This window comes from Archocentrus centrarchus, chromosome 20, assembly GCF_007364275.1.
Source record: "Archocentrus centrarchus isolate MPI-CPG fArcCen1 chromosome 20, fArcCen1, whole genome shotgun sequence".
In the NCBI taxonomy this organism is placed as follows: domain Eukaryota; kingdom Metazoa; phylum Chordata; class Actinopteri; order Cichliformes; family Cichlidae; genus Archocentrus; species Archocentrus centrarchus.
Window position 1 is genome coordinate 13,602,516 of NC_044365.1, and position 18,141 is coordinate 13,620,656.

The following is an 18,141-nucleotide window of genomic DNA, read 5'->3' on the forward strand; positions in this document are numbered from 1 at the left end:
GGGTGATGCATCCCTGCTAAAGAGTCTGGACAACATAGAAATAATAGTTTTCAAAAGTCATGGAAAAACATGCCAATTCATGTCCATGAACTCGAACAATTGGATTGCTTTTTCATGATTATTTCACATTTGCTTTGAGACCAGGCTCAAGTTTCACACCGAGAATTTGACAGTGTGGGATCATCTGCTGTTTACAGAGCTTGTGTTCACCGAGCATGGGGGTACTTGAAGGTGAAATGACTCACTGATGTGTCTTTCGTTAATGTGTCCAAAAACACATGAAAATGTCCTTAGTATACTGGAAGGCTATATTGATTTTATGAGATCGTACAAGGCCATAAAAAAGGCCAACATTTACATGTTAGGTTCATTTAGATTTATTTAGCCCATTCACCTTTCCCCACTCCTCTTCCAAGTCATTGAAATGCCAGTAAATTTCTGCAACCCATTTTCTTTACAAAAGGACTTTGACATTTTTATTCTTCTGGAACAAATAGGCCCCAGCCCTGTGACCTGAAAGAGTCTGCACAAGCAAAAACTGTATGTTCTGTAGCTTTAATTGGCTTTTTTATGCTTGGCAAATTTATTACAGATAAATACAATTCATTTGTTTTTCACATGTCCAAAACCATTAAGAGTCCATCCATCATTTATGTTGGAACAGAGCGGCCTATTTACCATATACCCAGTTAAAGAGCTGGAAGGAGCAGCTGAGCATTATTGCTCAAAATAATAATTTACATTTGGTTTTATAAAAACAGCCAAGTGCACCTAAACAGTCCTTGTTCTTCTCTTGTTGTAGCCTAGCAAAAAAGTTTCCAGAAACAAAGAAAGAAATACTGTTCTGATATTGGCTGCACTGCTGCATGCTGTTTTTGTGTGTTTTCTCCATTCACATTCCCCTCAGTTCCTTGCATACTAGAGCCTTTAGGTAATGGAAACAGGCACCTGCTGCTGGCCCGCTCCGCCACATATCTGCAACTGCAACGCCCCCAGCTCTCATAACTGCCCCTGGGAGACTAAAAGCTTTGACTTACAAATCTTAAGAGGCGCTTTGCACGCAGAGCCCAAAATAAAATATATGTTCGCTGGATTTGGAAGCAGCAGGGGAGTGGAGGGTGAAGGGGTGGGAGAAGGATGTTGGTAGCGGGTGTGGCGTCCAGCCGTGTATCATTGCTTCAACATAGTTTTCCTGCTGTCTTGTGCTGGGAGTGAGAAATGGTGGGAATGATGTTGGGGTGACAGCAAACATAGTTCTTGTTTTATTAGTTACTTAGTCTGTAACACTTAATATATCCATATATGCAAACTTTTGACTGGTATTATATATCTATATATCCATATCTATATATCGATATCAATATAGATGGAAATGTGTGCAAAAACACTCCTGCCACACAACATGGCAATTTGTGATAATGTGAATATATGCAATAAAGCCTGCAACTTCTAGTGCAATCAATCTGCTTCAATGCCAAAGCTCCATTCTGGTCAAACATTAGCAAACACAATGCATATGCAAACAGATAAACTTGTATGCATACCGTAATTCACACAAAGACAAAGACATGCAATCCCAACAGACACACTCACACACACAAATATCCTTCTCTTCCCTCTCTTGGGATCCCATCACCATAACTAATGCACAGTTTGCTATGAGGCCCTGGTGCAGGTTGAGTCACGCAACAGGAGGCAGCACATCACTACGGTCAATCTAACCTTTTGTTTCGTGTCCCATTGAGAAACATGACATGTTAACAGAAGCATCAGTGGATCAGCTCCGGACTCTGCATGAGGGTCCGTCTAGTTGTTGTACGATAATCAGTGTCATAATTCACTGCTTGACCGAGAGCCATGAAAGTATTGTGCGGGTAATGATGATCTGATGCCCGAGCAAGTCCCATGTAGTGTATGGCGATACAGAGTCTGTCTGATTGTGACAACTGTTGTACGTGCATTAAAATGAGTCACACAAACTACTTGTCACATGCTGTTTGTTCTCCACGTGAAATAAATGCCTTCATAAAACATGCTGTTAAAATCTGATTAAAGGTCTTAGGTCAAGTGACTGTTGAGCAAACCTCCTATATTCTCTGATAAATGTCGACAGGCTTGATGTGTTCTTCTCGCTCTCTTCTTCTCACTTTCACATGCATTTGGACAGAGGTTCAACCACACAAAGACACACACACTTCCCTGGATGCTCAAGCCGCCAGCATGTGTGAGTCCCCACCGAATTCATCAGCTCTGACACTCCTGTCTCGCTCGTATGTCACGCAACAACACAACTCTGCAAAGGAGGTCGGGGCAAAGGGCAAAGGGAGCAGGCGCGCACACACACAAAATCCCCCCATGTCCCCAATACCCAAATCACTAATTCAGACGCAAATGGTTTTATGACTGTATGCAAACCAGAAAGCATGTCATGGCAGGAAAATACATGCCAACCAAGGGGTAGAATATGACATATAGCGTGCTAAGGATTTATATTAATACAACAGTTTTAGTGCGGTATTCACAAAGGTTCATAATTCCTGTTAACATGGACAAATGATGGATAAACACACAGACAACACCCATGTGGTTTCTTACTTCCAGGAGGAGGCTGCTTTCGTTCACACAGGTGCCCAGTGGAAGGCTCTCTTTCCTGGGTTCAGGGTTAGAGGATGCTGTGCTGATGATGTGCTTCCTGCTGGTCTTGTCTTGACTTGCTGTAAAAATAAAGAAAATAGGTAAGCAGGTTGGCACAAGAGACTTTTTTTTTTTTTTTTTATAAACAATAACCTAAAGGCCACCAGTGGGTTTGATTATGTGAAAAAAAATATAACAGGAGGTGGAAAGAACATATAGGGATATGTGTTCATATGCAGTTGAAGGTCTGGGGGAATAAATAAATAAAGCATACCTGAATTACCTAATTTGATGCACATTCAGAATACAGAAGATATACTAAGAGCTGATAACGATTTTGTTTTCCTCCCACAACCTGTGATATGGCACTGAGAGAGCAGGATCGGCACTCAAAGACATGTGGCCGACACATTAACTGTATCGTCTCCTTTTTTGCACTGCACTAATGCCAGGTATTAGTCTGCATGGTTGGCTGGTCTAACAAGACAAAACATTGGAAGATTTCATGACTTTAGAGGATTTCTTACACACGATACAGCCACATGCACATGCAAAACTCACTAGGCAGGCCAGGCAAAAGATAATGCATTTGGGACATTTAAATGGGAAGTGGTTAACCAAACATAAACAAGAGGACTTTAGATGCTCATGTCCTCTGTTTTAATTGAACTGGGTAACAGGTTCATAGATCAGTAATAATAAATATAATCACATGTTGAAATTAGAACATCTTGTTTAGAACATTTTTTAAGCAGCTCCTTGAATGAAGTATCAGTTGTTTTGTTTTTAGATGGCCTAAACATTTGCAGTTGTGTATATATGTTAAAGCTGATTTGTACTACACCACAGGTACAGTACAAATCGGTTTTGTACTGTTAGACATGCTGTAATGTGTCTAATATTATAACACAGAATCACAAATGCACAAGGGTTCTTCACACACTAGTGTCCTTAAGAACCAGTAAAAGTCCTCTGGGTCCAGTAACTAAGTCTGACCTTTGGCCTCTTTGTGCACCAAAGGAAATGGATCACAAAGTTGGGTCTTCCTATATTTGACTTGAACAGGAGGACATGTAATGAGTAGGCATCCAAAGCTCTTGTTACACTTTCTCCTAAATAAGTACACTTTCAGCCTGGGTCTTCTTTCTCTGCTCCTTTGTGCTGCCTGCTGTCAGATAAAGTAGAAATATGCTGCCTGCCTACTTAAGCCCACTTACTAGCGCACCGCACCACGTATACATGCAGTTAGCCTACATAACTATGGCATACCGAACTGTCACATGTGTACTGTTGATGTGACATATGCATTGCATGTTGAAGGCATGTTTGCGTGTTGGGCGTGCTGTCGAGGGCATGTGGCTCACTCCAAGAGATCAGCCTTCACTCCATCATTCATTGTAGCAGGCACAGATTAGTCACTCTACACACACACACATACACAGAGCATATATCTATACATCTTCTGATGCTTCATATAGCTCCCACCCCCACTGAATAACCCCATTATAGCCTCCATCCCTCCCCCATCCACACTCCTTCAGCTTCCCTCCTCTTTTCTCCAGCCTGTCTTTGTTAGGTCAACATGACAGTCAATCGCCACTGAGTTTGTGATGCTGGAAGAAGTTCCCCTTCTCTTAAATCCACTCTGAAGTGTGCAAACCTAATCCACCTATTTTTGTCCCCCACCCATACAGTTTGTTAGGATTAATTTCTTTCATGTACAATAATTCATTCCCTCAGTTGAAACAGGTTTCCTCAAGCTGTGCATGGAAACAAAGGCCATAATGTGTGCGAGTGCTGCTGAAAAATCAAGTTAAAAGCTGATGAGAACATTGACAGCTACATAAAAAAAGCCAGTAATAAGTATTAAGTATTTTGTCATCACCTCTGCTAGGTGCAGATACCTACAAACAAACAGACTCAGACAGGCACTCACCAAAAACCCATTCTGTTCAACTGCCGCAATATCGTCCAACCAGTGGAACCATTGCAGAGGGAAATGAATCTAATAACCATCTTTATTTTCCTCTTCAACGCCTCATGTATTTTTGTTTTCTCTCTTACAGCAGCTTTTGGAGAGGATGCAGCGTCAGGAAAGACAAACATACGGGATGATTAATTATCGGCACTGGCACTTCCTCTGCCAACAATACGGGCTTTATTCATCACCGCTCGTGTCTTCGGGTTTGCTTTTCTTTGCCTCTATTTTCTCCCTCTCTGGTCTAAAAAGGAAAACAGAGTAGGTAATGGTGAGGCGTTTATGTGCTCTGTGTGAGGACAGGGTGTTAAGTAAAAAGTGACAAGTAGCGGGATGTAGATGGTGCCAAAGGGTGAGGCTGGTGTGTTTAGCTCCTTTAGTCAGCCCAGTCTGTCTTTCCACTTTCATTGAGTGCACAAAATCTTAAGACCACCCGCCAAACACTGAACCACAGCATGACTTAATTTTCCCAATCTAAGGCACAATTGTCTCAGGACTTCAATCACCAAACAGCACTTCTAGGATGATGGACAAGGGGAGCTTATAGTGATATCAGGTGAATTGGTTAGTTGAAATAAAATAATATTATGAAAGTGCTTTAATACAGAGGGTGCCAAAAGACTTCTGTTATGGGAACAGAACGTATAAAACTTTTGCAAAAGTTTGAACATGCTGCCAGTAAGCAGACATGAGCACAGCCCACATGAATCAGGTATTAATTTCTGCGGCCTCTAGGGGGTGAGGTGAGTTTGGTCACATAGCAGACGGATGTGCACAGCACAGGCTGGGTGTGTTTGTCTGTTTTCAACTGCTTCTCCTCTAAAGCCACTTCCTCCTGTAACACCAACAACATCTTAAAAACATCAAAGATGTCATAGCACGATGTTAAAACATAATGCTGCAGAAGAATTTTTAGGACTAAGCAATTTATGAATTGCTTCAAGTCATGGACAAGTGTTGCATGCATTATGAGCTAACAGTCTACTTTTAACATCATGTTCCTGCAGTGAGAGCAGGTAAGTGTTCTTAGACGGCTCATAGACAAAACCAGCAGGCATCCTGCTCCAAGCTGGGCCATTAAGGTGATTATTGCTGCTGTTTCCTTAGTGTTTCACTGCATTAAGTTTAAGGAGGCTCTGTCATGGTTTGGGGCTGCATTTCAGCCAGTGGTGTTGGAAAACTTGTTGAAACAGATGAATTATGAATGCAGAAAAGTACCATCAGATTTTGATCCACCATGAAGTACCATTTAGAAAGCATCTGATTGGCAACGGCTTCATTTTCAGCATGGCAATGTTCCCAAACACACTACCAATGCAGTAAACGCATACCTGGATTAAAAAAAAAATACACACAGTGGAACAGTCAGTCATGGATTGGCCTCCCCAGAGCCAGGAACTCAACATTAATGAAGGAGTGTGGGATCATCTTAACAGACAACAGAACAAAAGGCAGCCAAGATCCAAAGAAGAGCTTTGAATGTCTTTTAAGAAGCCTGGAAAACTATTCCTGAAGACTACTTAAAGAAATGACAAGAAAGCTGCCTCAGAGAGTTCAGGCTGTGCTGAAGAATAAAGGTGGTCATACTGAATGTTGACTTTCCAGCTTGTTAGAATTGTACAAACTCAGTTTAGCCTTATGTACTTTACTTCAATGTATGTTTGCAGATGTTTCAATAAGACACTGCATCTATTTCCCATTTCCTAGCAATATATATATATATATATATATATATATTATATATATATATATATATTATATTATATATATATATATATATATATGTGAGAGGTACAGTACAGATGTAGTCTTTATTATTTATTACCTTTTTTTAACCAGAAAATTCCACTGAGAAAATCTCTTACAAGGGAGACCAGCCCTAGCAGCCCTACAATCTAAAAAAAAACAAAAAACCTTACTGATAAGTGAGGTAAAATTAACATCATCATCTGACAGTGAAAATTTCATTTTGATGAATGGCAGAGGCACCTACACCCATTCATCTCCATGTGTCCCTCATTTGAGTAGCAGGGGTGCCATCTCTTGGCAGTTGATCCTCAGCTGTGTGTTTGGCTTGCAAAGAAGAGCTCCAGACCTGAACATGCAAGCGCTGTACAGCACAGCAGTTCTTCCCCTCCCACAAGGCTTGCGTGAGTAGCAAAAAACTGTGTGTGTGTGTGTGTGTGTGTGTATGTGTGTGTGTGTTGAGGCTGGGTTGGCTTACTGCCACCTCCTTTGCCTATTCCCGCCCCCTTCCCTTAGCACCCCCCCCCCCCCCCCCCCCTGCTGCAGGCACAGGAAATCCACAGCAGAGAGAGCAATACTAACAGAGAGAGAGAGAGAGAGAGAGAGAGAAGCTGGCTGATCAAGGGCTGGTTGTCACGCGAGCGAGCCGTCTGTCAATCTCCCCCCCCCTCCCCCTGACAGGCAGCTGGCGGGCAGCCAAAGCCTTGCGTGCAAGCCGACGAGCCACATTAGCCCATAAAGAATTTCATAATAGCAACAGCTGTTAAATATTGATGACTGTTGGCAAGCGCTCAATGGTGCTTTGCAAAAAGGTTAAGCCTCCACTGTAATGGAAGCTAATACTTCATTATGCCACAGATCAAATGTCCGGATCTCACCCCGTCCAAATTTAAACTTTTTTTTTTTCTTGTTTTCGCAATGAAGAAAAGATTTACAGCAAGAAAGTTTTGGGCATTTTCCTACTGTTCTAAAGACAAACAGAAGCAGACTTTTCCACTCCTTTTAACTGCAGTAGTTGGGAAACATGCAGCGTACTGACTGCATTTTCAATCATCCCACATAACAATATTATTAGAGACTCATAATCTTACCGATATTGTTTTAGATGAATGTTTTGGTTCCCCTGTGACCTACAACGTAAGATTACATTTAAAGGGATGGAGAGATTTAGAGAAACTCTATTTGTCCGTTAACAAACAACAACTATAAACAGTACTTTTGTTGGAGGCACGGCAGGAATTAGAAATATTTATCTTTCAGAGGAGATTATAATGTGAGTGAGTGAATTTTTTTTTTTTGAGCGGAGCATGCACATGCAGTAGAGCAGCTAGGCAAAGCCTGTCTCTAAAGCAGGAAAGAAAAAAAAACTGATTCCTGAATAGAACGTAAACAAAGGCCTTGGTTGTGCGCCTAGATACTGAAGCAGAAGGGAAGTGATATTATGACAAAGCAAATGGGATCACACAGAATAGAGGACAAGATGTAAACTCAATTGTTTCCACTTCTCTATTTTGGTTGGCAAGCAGAAACCACACAGGATTACAGGAGTAATATGTCTCCACACATGAGCCCTTGGGCAAAACATACTTGTATGGTAACTTCTTCACAGAGTGTACACCGCTACTGTATGTGGCTCGTCTGCATGGTGCATCATAAAACTGGTGCCACGCACTCTTCCCTTACACACACATACACACACGGACCGGAGAACTATTATGGCAATCATAATTTGAAAGTCATCTAATTGCTTCTATAAATAGGGAACATGACTGATTGTGGCACACATGCTTTAAGCGAGCATGATGTTTGTCTGCTGGGAAAATTGCTTTTCTGATGAATCCACTGAAAGAGCGACGCACAAGCAGAGCCAGCGAAAGGGCTGTCTAAACACTCCTAAATTTGGCTTGTCGAGCCTTAGGAAAATTAACCGCAACATAAGCTCAATGTGGTGCAATATTTATACAGACAATTAGAAAAGCTAACAGGATGCAAATGGATGGAGGCCCAAGGAGAACGGGCTTCGGCACGAAACGATGTGTTCTCCCCTCACACATGCGCACGCGGGCTGCATTCAGGCATGTGTCGCGTGAGATGAGCCAGTTATGCAGGAAAGCTTTTTGTTTGACTGTACCCAAATGCAACAGTGGATTTTCTAATTGAAGACAACAAGACACTCTAGTTTTCCTGACACTGCCGGGGATGTTCCACCAGCCAAACTTCGACCCTGGCCCTCGGTCCACTTAGCGGGGATGAACTCAGGATGCAAACTCCCTCGTGAGTCACATAGAATATTCCAGCAATAAAAACTGCCAGGAGACAGAACACGCGTCAATGCTGCATGTACAGAAACAAACACACACAGTGAAACTGTATTTGGAAATGCCATTATAACCCTATTGTCTTTTCACGTCAGTTTGCCTCCTTTGCTTCCCTGTTTATGTCAAACTTCCTTGGACAGGCTCGGACAAATTGTGGCATTATTTTTTTTTTTAAACAGGCACCTCAGTGTCCAGGCATAATTATTTGTCGAGTACTCTTACTTTCCCGATTTTTGCTTTTTTCCCCAGTTAGTCAACTTTAAAATGAAGTAGCAAGTACTGCATTACTGTAGGAGACATCAGTTCTTGCATGCATGCATGGTATGGGGTTTGCATGGTTACTCTATAAATAGCTTTTCCCTGGATTCCTGTTTTGATGAGGATGGCTGTGGCTTGCTGCTCTCTCAAGGAGCTTGTGGTTAATAAAAATTGCATTCAGGAACACCACCTGGCCACAATAAAGCACACGCCTTCTATATTTTACTCTCACAATCTCTGTTTTCATGAGCAGTCTGAGAGTCAAGAGCTTGAAGTTGCCGTACAGTGTCCTATAAACTGTAAAAATTTGTGTGCGAGCTGCTGTTAAGCCCAGATTGCTGACTTTAAGTTTAACTGTGGGTACATTTGTAATGAAAATCTGCCCTCTTTTATCAACAAACAGATGTGCCACAAGAGGTAAGAGAAGTAGATAATGAAGAGGAAGATAAAGAAGAGATGAGTGATTTTAAATGAATTTAACAGAGGCCTTGGACCAAAATCTGGGGAAACGTGATCCGGCTTATAGAATAAGCAACTATAAAGTGCTGATCGCTCATTCATCCTGCACTATTTACTAATGTGACTGACTTTCATTATAAAAAGAGTACTTGACTCTCTGGCTTATTCTTACTGAAAAAGGAAATACTTGAGACAAGTCAAACTCGGGGAATAATTCTGCGTTTTCTACCCCTACATTTTGGTCTCCCTGAATTCCTGCATGAGAGGGGAGGACGGCAGAAGAAAGACAGAAAGCAGACCAGAGGTAACAGTCTGCAGCATCATATGCACTGCCACTTTAAATAAAGTGGTGGTTTCTTGCTTGGTGTGCCAATTAATGTCATTCTTATTTAAAATGAGAGGGAGTGAAAGAACCACAACAAGCCTAAGATTATCACTCTGGTATTCTCCTCCTTGTTGGAGAGTCAAAAGCAGTCCTCACTTCAGTCTCCATAAACAGAACGTTAAGCAGGTTTCTGGAAAAGGAACCACACCTTTTTAAAAACATTGATTCCATCAGTGATCCTATTAGATTTTTTTTCCTTCATCTGTAAAACCTCTCCATAACGAAAGGGTAATCTGTTAAAAAGATTATGGTGCCGTTTCGGCCCATTGAGGCAAGTAATAATAGGCAGATGGTCCCTCAGGCTCAATCCATATGGAAGGGAAACTACACTAATGCTGCTGCAGCACGCAATGCTAAACAAATGCTAACCGCCGACATGCGGTGGGAAGTGTTTCACAGCTTCAAGAAGTAGTGTTGCTTAAATTTTACTCAAGGGAGCACTGTTTGTAGAGGGGAGAGAGTGAGTTTAGGGAAAGTACAAAGTGGTTCACTCAAAGCTCTAATGCCTAAAGTTTTTAAAATTTAAATAAGATACAAGGTAACAGTGCCGTAGCATGTAATTCTTGAGGTTTAAAAAAAAAAAAAAAAAAGTGGGAGGAAAGAGGAAAGAATAAAATGTTAGATCACAGGTTCCACTCTACAGGAGGTCTGGACTAGCTCTCAGTTTAAAGGGTCAGGGTCTCTGCTCCTAAAGGGCATTACCCTGGTAGGAATTGCTTGTTTAAGCTGGCGGCGGGAAGACGCACCTAGCTCTAACTGCCTTCGTCACCTAACGGAGTAGCTCCACTAGTTAGACAGAGTTGCCAGCCACACCCGTAACGGCAGCTCTCTCCTTAATGATCTGTGCTTCTTGGTGATCCGTCTGCTCACGGCGAAGAACAGCAGACCTTTATTACTGAAACATCACTTTTATACTCTCTTGTGAAATCTACTCCCCTCTGAGATCACTCCTGACGCACACGACTCCAGTTGCACCACAAATACTTCCCATTTTTGACTCTTCGTCTGTACACGGTGACCCCGCTGACTTCCTTTTTATAATATCACTGCTCTTCTCTCATTCAGAATCACTACAGAATCATTTTCACCCATTTTACAACACCTGCTCATCCTAAACTCTTTAGCAACTATCCGAGGGCTAAACACTAAGTCTATCATTTACACAACCTGTTTGACAAGAAGTAGCCTGCTTTTACAATATCCTACTAAAAAGATACACATTGCATACCAATGTCCACTTTAGCTAGCTAATAATATTTTATATATAGTATAACATATGATATACTGTGTGTGTGTGTTTGTGTGTGCTGGCAGAACATTGTCAATGTGTAATTAAAGATTTGAGATGGTTAACGAGCCAAGGGTTGAAGAGGATCAAGTGACCCATGCTGAAAATCATGCTTAATGCATGAAAGCCTTTAACCTGTCAATCACTAGACGCTGCCAGAGGTGTTATGTGTCTGCTGTTCCCCAACGCGTGTGATCAATCTGTGAAGCAGGTAATCGAGAGCAATGCCAGAATAAAGTATTTATTTGGCACAGTTCACTTTCTTTGTCACTCCCTTATTGCTCTTATTTGTAAAGTATTCACACATCTGTCCAGTTAAATTTTAAGTTTTAAGGAAAACAAAGATTCAGAGCTCAAAACAGGAGTGAATGAAGGTTTCAAAGCAGTTTCAACCTGATCTGAAACCGCTTAGCATCACCCGTCATCTCCACTTTAACACTCATCTCCCGTTTTTTTTTTCTCACCAACAATATCACACACCCATTTGGCCAGTGACAGAGCTAATTCATTAGACGACACGCTAACCCAACAGTAATCTGATTATCTAACACCTCACGCCCGCATTGTGGGGCATTAGGCTGGGGTGGCAGGGAAACACTGGACGTTCACAGAAACACCCTGGAGGCTGCTTTGACATAAAAACCACAAATTCACAACGAGGTTGCCTGGAAACGCTCAAGTTAGTGTTAAACCTTAAGAAATTAGAAACAAAGGCAAACACTTTACAACTGTTTGATTTCTTTGGTGTCCACTTCACTATTGTTAAGATAATAATGGTAGACTGTAAGATTCGAAATGAGGCAAACTGTTCCTGCAAGACTATTTCCAATCATAACTGCCTCTACCTGTGATATTTTGCTCTTCCAGAAAAGCTTAAATGGTAAAATATAAAGACGTTAATAAAGCTTATTTTGAGAGGATATTTTTAGTGGCCACCCTGAACACATGTGAAACCCTAAATACACAAATACTCTTACACAGAAACATTAAAATTAAAACTATTGAAAATCATGTCTGGGTCATGTCTGGTCATGTCTGCAAAATCATCATTGACTTCCTGATGAACAGGAAGCAGCACGTGAGGCTGGGGAAGAATGTCTCGGACTCCCGGACCATCAGCACTGGCACTCCTCAGGGCTGTGTCCTCTCTCCTCTGCTCTTCTCCCTGTATACCAACTGCTGCACCTCTGACCACCAGTCTGTCAAGCTTATTAAGTTTGCAGACGACATGACTCTCATCGGACTCATCTCAGACGGGGACGAGTCGGCCTACAGGATGGAGGTCAAACGTCTGGTGTCCTGGTGCAGCCACAATAACCTGGTACTGAACACCCAGAAGACAGTGGAGATTATAGTGGACTTTAGGAAGCACACAGCCCCTCTACCCTCCATCATCCTGACTGACACCCCCATCACCACAGTGGACTCTTTTCGCTTCCTGGGAACTACCATCACCCAGGACCTCAAGTGGGAGCCCACCATCACCTCTGTCGTCAAAAAGGCCCAGCAGAGGATGTACTTCCTGCGGCAGTTGAAGAAATTCAACTTGCCAGCAAGGACCATGGTGCAGTTCTATACTGCCATCATTGAGTCCATCCTTACCTCCTCCATCACTGTGTGGTACGCTGGAGCCACCACTAGGGACAAACAGAGACTACAGCGCATTGTGCACTCTGCCGAGAAGGTGATTGGCTGTAACCTCCCATCTCTCCAGGACCTGTACACCTCCAGGACACTGGGGCGTGCAGGTCGGATCACAGCCGACCACTCTCACCCTGGGCACAGACTTTTTGACCCTCTCCCCTCAGGCAGGAGGCTACGGTCCATACGGACCAGAACCTCCCGCCATAAGAACAGTTTCTTCCCCTCTGCTGTAGGACTCATGAACAATTACCCTAAGACTGTTACCACCACCCTCCACAAACGCTGATGACCCTATGTCTATGCACCTGTCTGACTGCACTGATGTACATATTAGTGGAATATAGTTTACATTCCTTTATCTTTTAATTAGTCTCTGCACTGTATATTTTGTAAGCTCTAATATATCTGTATATTTGCAATTTGTATACTTGTATATTGTCTTATAGTTTTTATACTTATTTGTTTTGTTTTTTTTTCTGTAAGCACGAAGTACCGCAGCAATTTCCTAATGCTGTGAACCTGTTCACCCATATGGCAATAAAAACCTTCTGATTCTGATTCTGATTCTGACAAATTTTTCCCCTAGAAACCTTAGAAGTTGCTGTAGTTGTGAATTACGTATTTCTACTCTTCTTATTTATATATTTTTTTTACTACTTATTATCGGCTGCAGATAGAAAATACATTTCACTGTATATTGTATTGTATTGCATTGTCTGGACATATCGTGACTGTCCACATCATATTTTTTCCCATCTGTGCCCCTTGCATCTCATAACTACACTAATCCAACCTTGTGTATAAGTGTTTGCTCTGATCACTTCATTTGGCACAGGGAGGGAGGACATATACCCCCTGTGCAGCCACCCAGCAGGCAGTGTGTGTGTGTGTGTGTGTGTGTGTGAGAGACTGAAGGATATAGGGGGATGGGGTGTGGAGGGTTTGAAGGGGAATGATTGTGGGATCACGCAAGCTTCCTGAAAGAGGCAAACTTGGGAGCAAGTCACGCATGGTAGGACTTGCTGCAGATGCCACTCTGCTTCCTGGCATCTGGTGTTAGTGTGATAATATGACTGCACGTGTGTTTGTGTGTGTTATGTTTAATTCCCGACCAACTGAAGAGATTTGCTGAGTGTAAACAAACACCGACTTGTCTGCCCTCTCTAAACAGGCTGTCACTCTAAATAGGAAGACCATTTTTCTCACTGCACATGGAAAGCTGCCGAATGTGGCACACTCAACCGTGCTCTGTCTAAAGGCAACACACCAAAAAGTTGTAGGATGTACCTTTTTCTTTAAAGGGGCATTCCACCTGCTGGAATGCTGAAACAGTTGTATGATGGCAGGTCTTTGCCAAGTCTGAGGAAACACGTGATGATGATGCTACGGCATTACCTTACCATAGGCTTGGACACTGTGTGGGAAATGTTGGAGCCTGCGTTTGTGGAGACTAGTCACCTTATGGAAGGGCAAGGCTAAATCACCGGAGCATCCCTTCACTCTAAAATAAACACTCAATATCTACATTAGACCTGCAGATCAGGAAGTCTCAGCTATCTACTGGAAATTTACTGAACATGACACAAAATCTATGCATAATTGCACTGTGCAGGAAGCAAGCTGTAGTTAAAACAGTCACTCTGCCAATATATAAAACATTTTATTGTAATGATGACCTGAACAAGCTTAGCAGGTTTAAAGACAGAAAATACTAAAAAAAAAAGTGGGGGCAAAGCAGCTTTTACCTCATGCCACAGCTAGAACTAGAGCTACTTTAAGCAACGAGCCACTGAGTCTTAAAAAAGGACAGCACAATGAAAATGTTCTGTCCTTGCGCTGTGTGTGGTTTTGTGAGTCATTGCAGGCCAAGATTCATTTTTTTTTTTCGCACACTGCAAGTGTTCGTGCATATGACACAGCAGTTGTTTGTGTATGTATGTTTTAGCTTGGTAATGATCTCATCACCATGTGGTAAAATCCTCCCTTGTCCACTAAAATAAGAGCCTGCTTCCACGGAAGCGAGGTCGAAAGCAGTGGCGAGTGTGTGTGTGTGTGTGTGTGTGTGTGTGTGTGTGTGTGTGTGTGTGCGCATATCTGAATCAGGGAGAAAGAAGGATTGTTTTGGACAGCCAAGCAGAGTACAGTAGGGCGCAGTGGGGGTCAGCAGACAGAATTGAGTGTCTCTATCTCCACTGAACCAAAATCTTCTGTGGCCCAGAGTCACACATAGCAACTTACCCTCCACTGCATATTTCACTGCCTTCAATGTACAAAAGTCAGTCAGTCTTAGGTGTTTCTTTAAATGGAATTTAATGCTGGGATCGATATTGTGTGAGAATACACGTTATGTTGTTACCCACTGAAACTGCATTTAAAGCAATACTGAAAGCATAAGTAGACAGACAAATCCATCTATAGGTTCAAACTTGACCTAGGTTAGGGATAAGCTATAGATTTATTTGGATGCTAAATTGTGCCTTTCTGCTCCTGTTCTATCAGGAAATCTGCAGATGGTGAAGAGCAACTCTGTCCTTCTGAGGCAACGGATTAATGTGGAAAACTTTTCAGAGGAACTATTGCTGGCTAATTTGATTTATGGGAATAGTAGGCAGCATCCATTCATTATATAATTCAATTTGTTCAGATTTATGTTACTTATAAAGACATCAGCTGAATGAAACTGTGAGATGAGATCATGTGCATCTGATATTTGTTTTCAAGCTGCAGATTAAATGTAATCAAACAGACATGCATCTGTCAAACTCTTTTAAAGCAACAATGGGTGAGTACAGAGTCCTGAATTGACTTTTGGAGGTTTTGTACTTTGAGAAGGAAGCCAGAGAATTTCAAAGAAAAGCTGAAAACATAAAGAAAAATCCTTCTAAAGGCTGAACACGGGGACCTAATGTGTGGCACACTCCTCAAACAACCCTTGCAATTATCGCCTCCGCACTAATGAACCTCACATTACACCCTATGTCAGTTAAACCGCCTTCTAGGTTCAGCAACATATAAACTTCCACATCGGCTCTTTGGTGGTGCCCTACAGCTGAGACCTGTGGGCAACACTGCTGGGCCAATGCCCACAATCTGCCCATCTGAAACTGCAGTTCTGGCTGCTTCATGCCCTCTCTTGATTTTATAATGTGTACCTCACACATACATCTACAAATGCTGTGACTCAACTGCAAACCTCTTTTCTGTTCGTCTTACCACCTACACTCTCTGATGTTGCAATCCAATTTCCTTACAGAGTTTTATCTAATCAAATCTAACTGCTGTGCTGAGTGAGATGTGACATGGCAGCATTTATAAGATAAAGTTCTCTTTAAAACATGCTGAGGTGTTGTGGTTTCAAACCCAGACTCAGAAATTAAAGTGGCCGCTTTGTCCATCGAGAGCTCCTAAGTAAACTTGGCTTCACTGCTCATCAATATCACTTTAAACCTTGAAAGTCACTTGTTAGGCTTTTTGGCTTAGAGTAAACGCTGCATATATGAAAGTATGTATGTAATTTACATCAGAGAAAATGCAACAAGACACATCAAACATGGTGAAAGTGAAGAGCATATGTTTCCAGAGTGTTCTATCTCGGGCCGCACTGCGCTGTGCTGGGCTGTACGTCACACTGCAGGCCAGTCCTCCTGTGTTTTCTGCTTGAACTTTTCAGCTGATTTATGAGCAGGACCACAGAAATTCCTGTGCAATAGCTTCAGGATGCCTCCACAATAAGAGCAGCATTTCTGATTAGGGAAAGTATTAGCAGCTCAAAACACGGGTGTCACTGCGAGCAGCTCAAGCAAGGCAATGCGAACCTCTCCCCCTCTCTGCTGTGTCAAGATTTATGTTACGCTGTTCTTTTTCTCATTTCATTGTAAAAATTGATGTGGTGACTTTCTGTGTCAGCTCAGCGCATGCCAACATAATTTGAGCTGATTCTACTGTGCTGTAAAGTATGTGTAATTTTTAAATCAGTAAGAATTTTAGTGTCCTGGGATCTAAATCACTGTCAGAGGAAATGTATGTGATTATTCCAGATACACTTGTGTTTAATGATGCACACACCTACTCGCACAGCAACACAGTTCAAGCAAGTGTGTTACATTTTAGCCATTTAGGGATATGGTCTTGCTCAAAGACACTTCAGCAGGAGACACAGCTGGTTGAACCGCTGTCATTCGGGGGGGAGCATGTCTCTTGTTAAACACCACACAAAATAAACACACCAAATACACCACATCCTCCTCAACCCAACAACAGTGCCAGCAACTGTTTCTCATGTGACGACGTGTGGGGCACGGTTGGGGTGGAATCCCCGGTGGGGTGGAAGAGCTTGCTGATTGAGGGGGGATAGTAGTAGAGTGGCGAGGAGAATAGCGTGCGAAGACCTAATGCAGTTGGTTTCAACCCCATAGATGGGTCAATCAGTAGCCCGCAATCAACAAATTTGGCCCTGCCAAGTTTACACGCCAGTTACATGTCAAAGGGATGGAGCGAGAGCGAGCGCGCAGAAGAGAGCCCCACCCATCGGATCCTTTTATGTGTCATGACACGGTGATAATTATTAATCTGAGAAGATGAAGAGAAGAGAAGATGAAGAGAAGAGAAGAGAAGAACCGAGAAGCAGGACGCCGGAGGAAAGAGAACGCGAAGAGAAGAAGAAGAAGAGACGCGAAGAGAAGAGGAAGAGGAAGAGGACCAACACTGTGGTCAAGCCAATCCATTTCCTGTACCTACACCAGTGATTATTCCCACCACCACACAGGCCATTTAGGGCTGGCAAAACACCTTTGTATCTGCCTGCCAGTAGTTAGGTTGAGCCAAGAGGACACCTGGCAAGTAACTTTAGAAGGAGTGCTTTTTTTAATGCGTTCAGAGTAGTGATGTTTAAATAAGGCTGATGATATCACTGTCCCTGGAGAAAGACATCTTGAGATAGCAGAAGTTTCAGCATCCTGCTCCAAATTATCAGTGGACAAATCACACCCATGCATGCTGAATTTATAGAAACACACACACACACACACCACACACACCACACACCACACACACACACACACACACACACACACACACACACACACACACACAGAGAGAGAGCTCCGTGCAATCTATTCTCAGATCAGTGTGTGGTCTTGTCATTCAGTCTTTGTTTCCACTGTGGCCTCTCATCTTTAAATAGCCTGCTATAATCTGTCCATTCAAGCACAGACACATCGAGTTTCAGACTGAATTTTACAATGCACGGTGCAGTTTAAATTCCACCATTGAGAGCAGCAAGAAGGTCTGCTTTCAGAGCTGTGCACGTAATGATTGAGCCTTTAAATAAATGGAAAGTTCACTTTCTCTAACATTCTCTGAGGTAAGTGTAAAGGGACACCGTTTCCTGTTTAAGTAAACTTACTTTTAAAAACCGATAAGAGAAAACTTC

General features: G+C 42.4%; 1 protein-coding gene across 1 annotated transcript in view; it reads right to left on the minus strand.

Annotated features, from left to right (window-relative positions):
- Positions 1-18,141, minus strand: part of ahrra (aryl-hydrocarbon receptor repressor a) — a 65,177-nt gene that overhangs the window by 15,628 nt on the left and 31,408 nt on the right. Inside the window, exons 4-5 of the mRNA XM_030755990.1 lie at positions 2,597-2,714; positions 686-697 (exon numbers count right to left, since the gene is read on the minus strand). Coding sequence (XP_030611850.1) covers positions 686-697; positions 2,597-2,714 — 130 coding nt within the window. The remainder of the gene's footprint in view (positions 1-685; positions 698-2,596; positions 2,715-18,141) is intronic.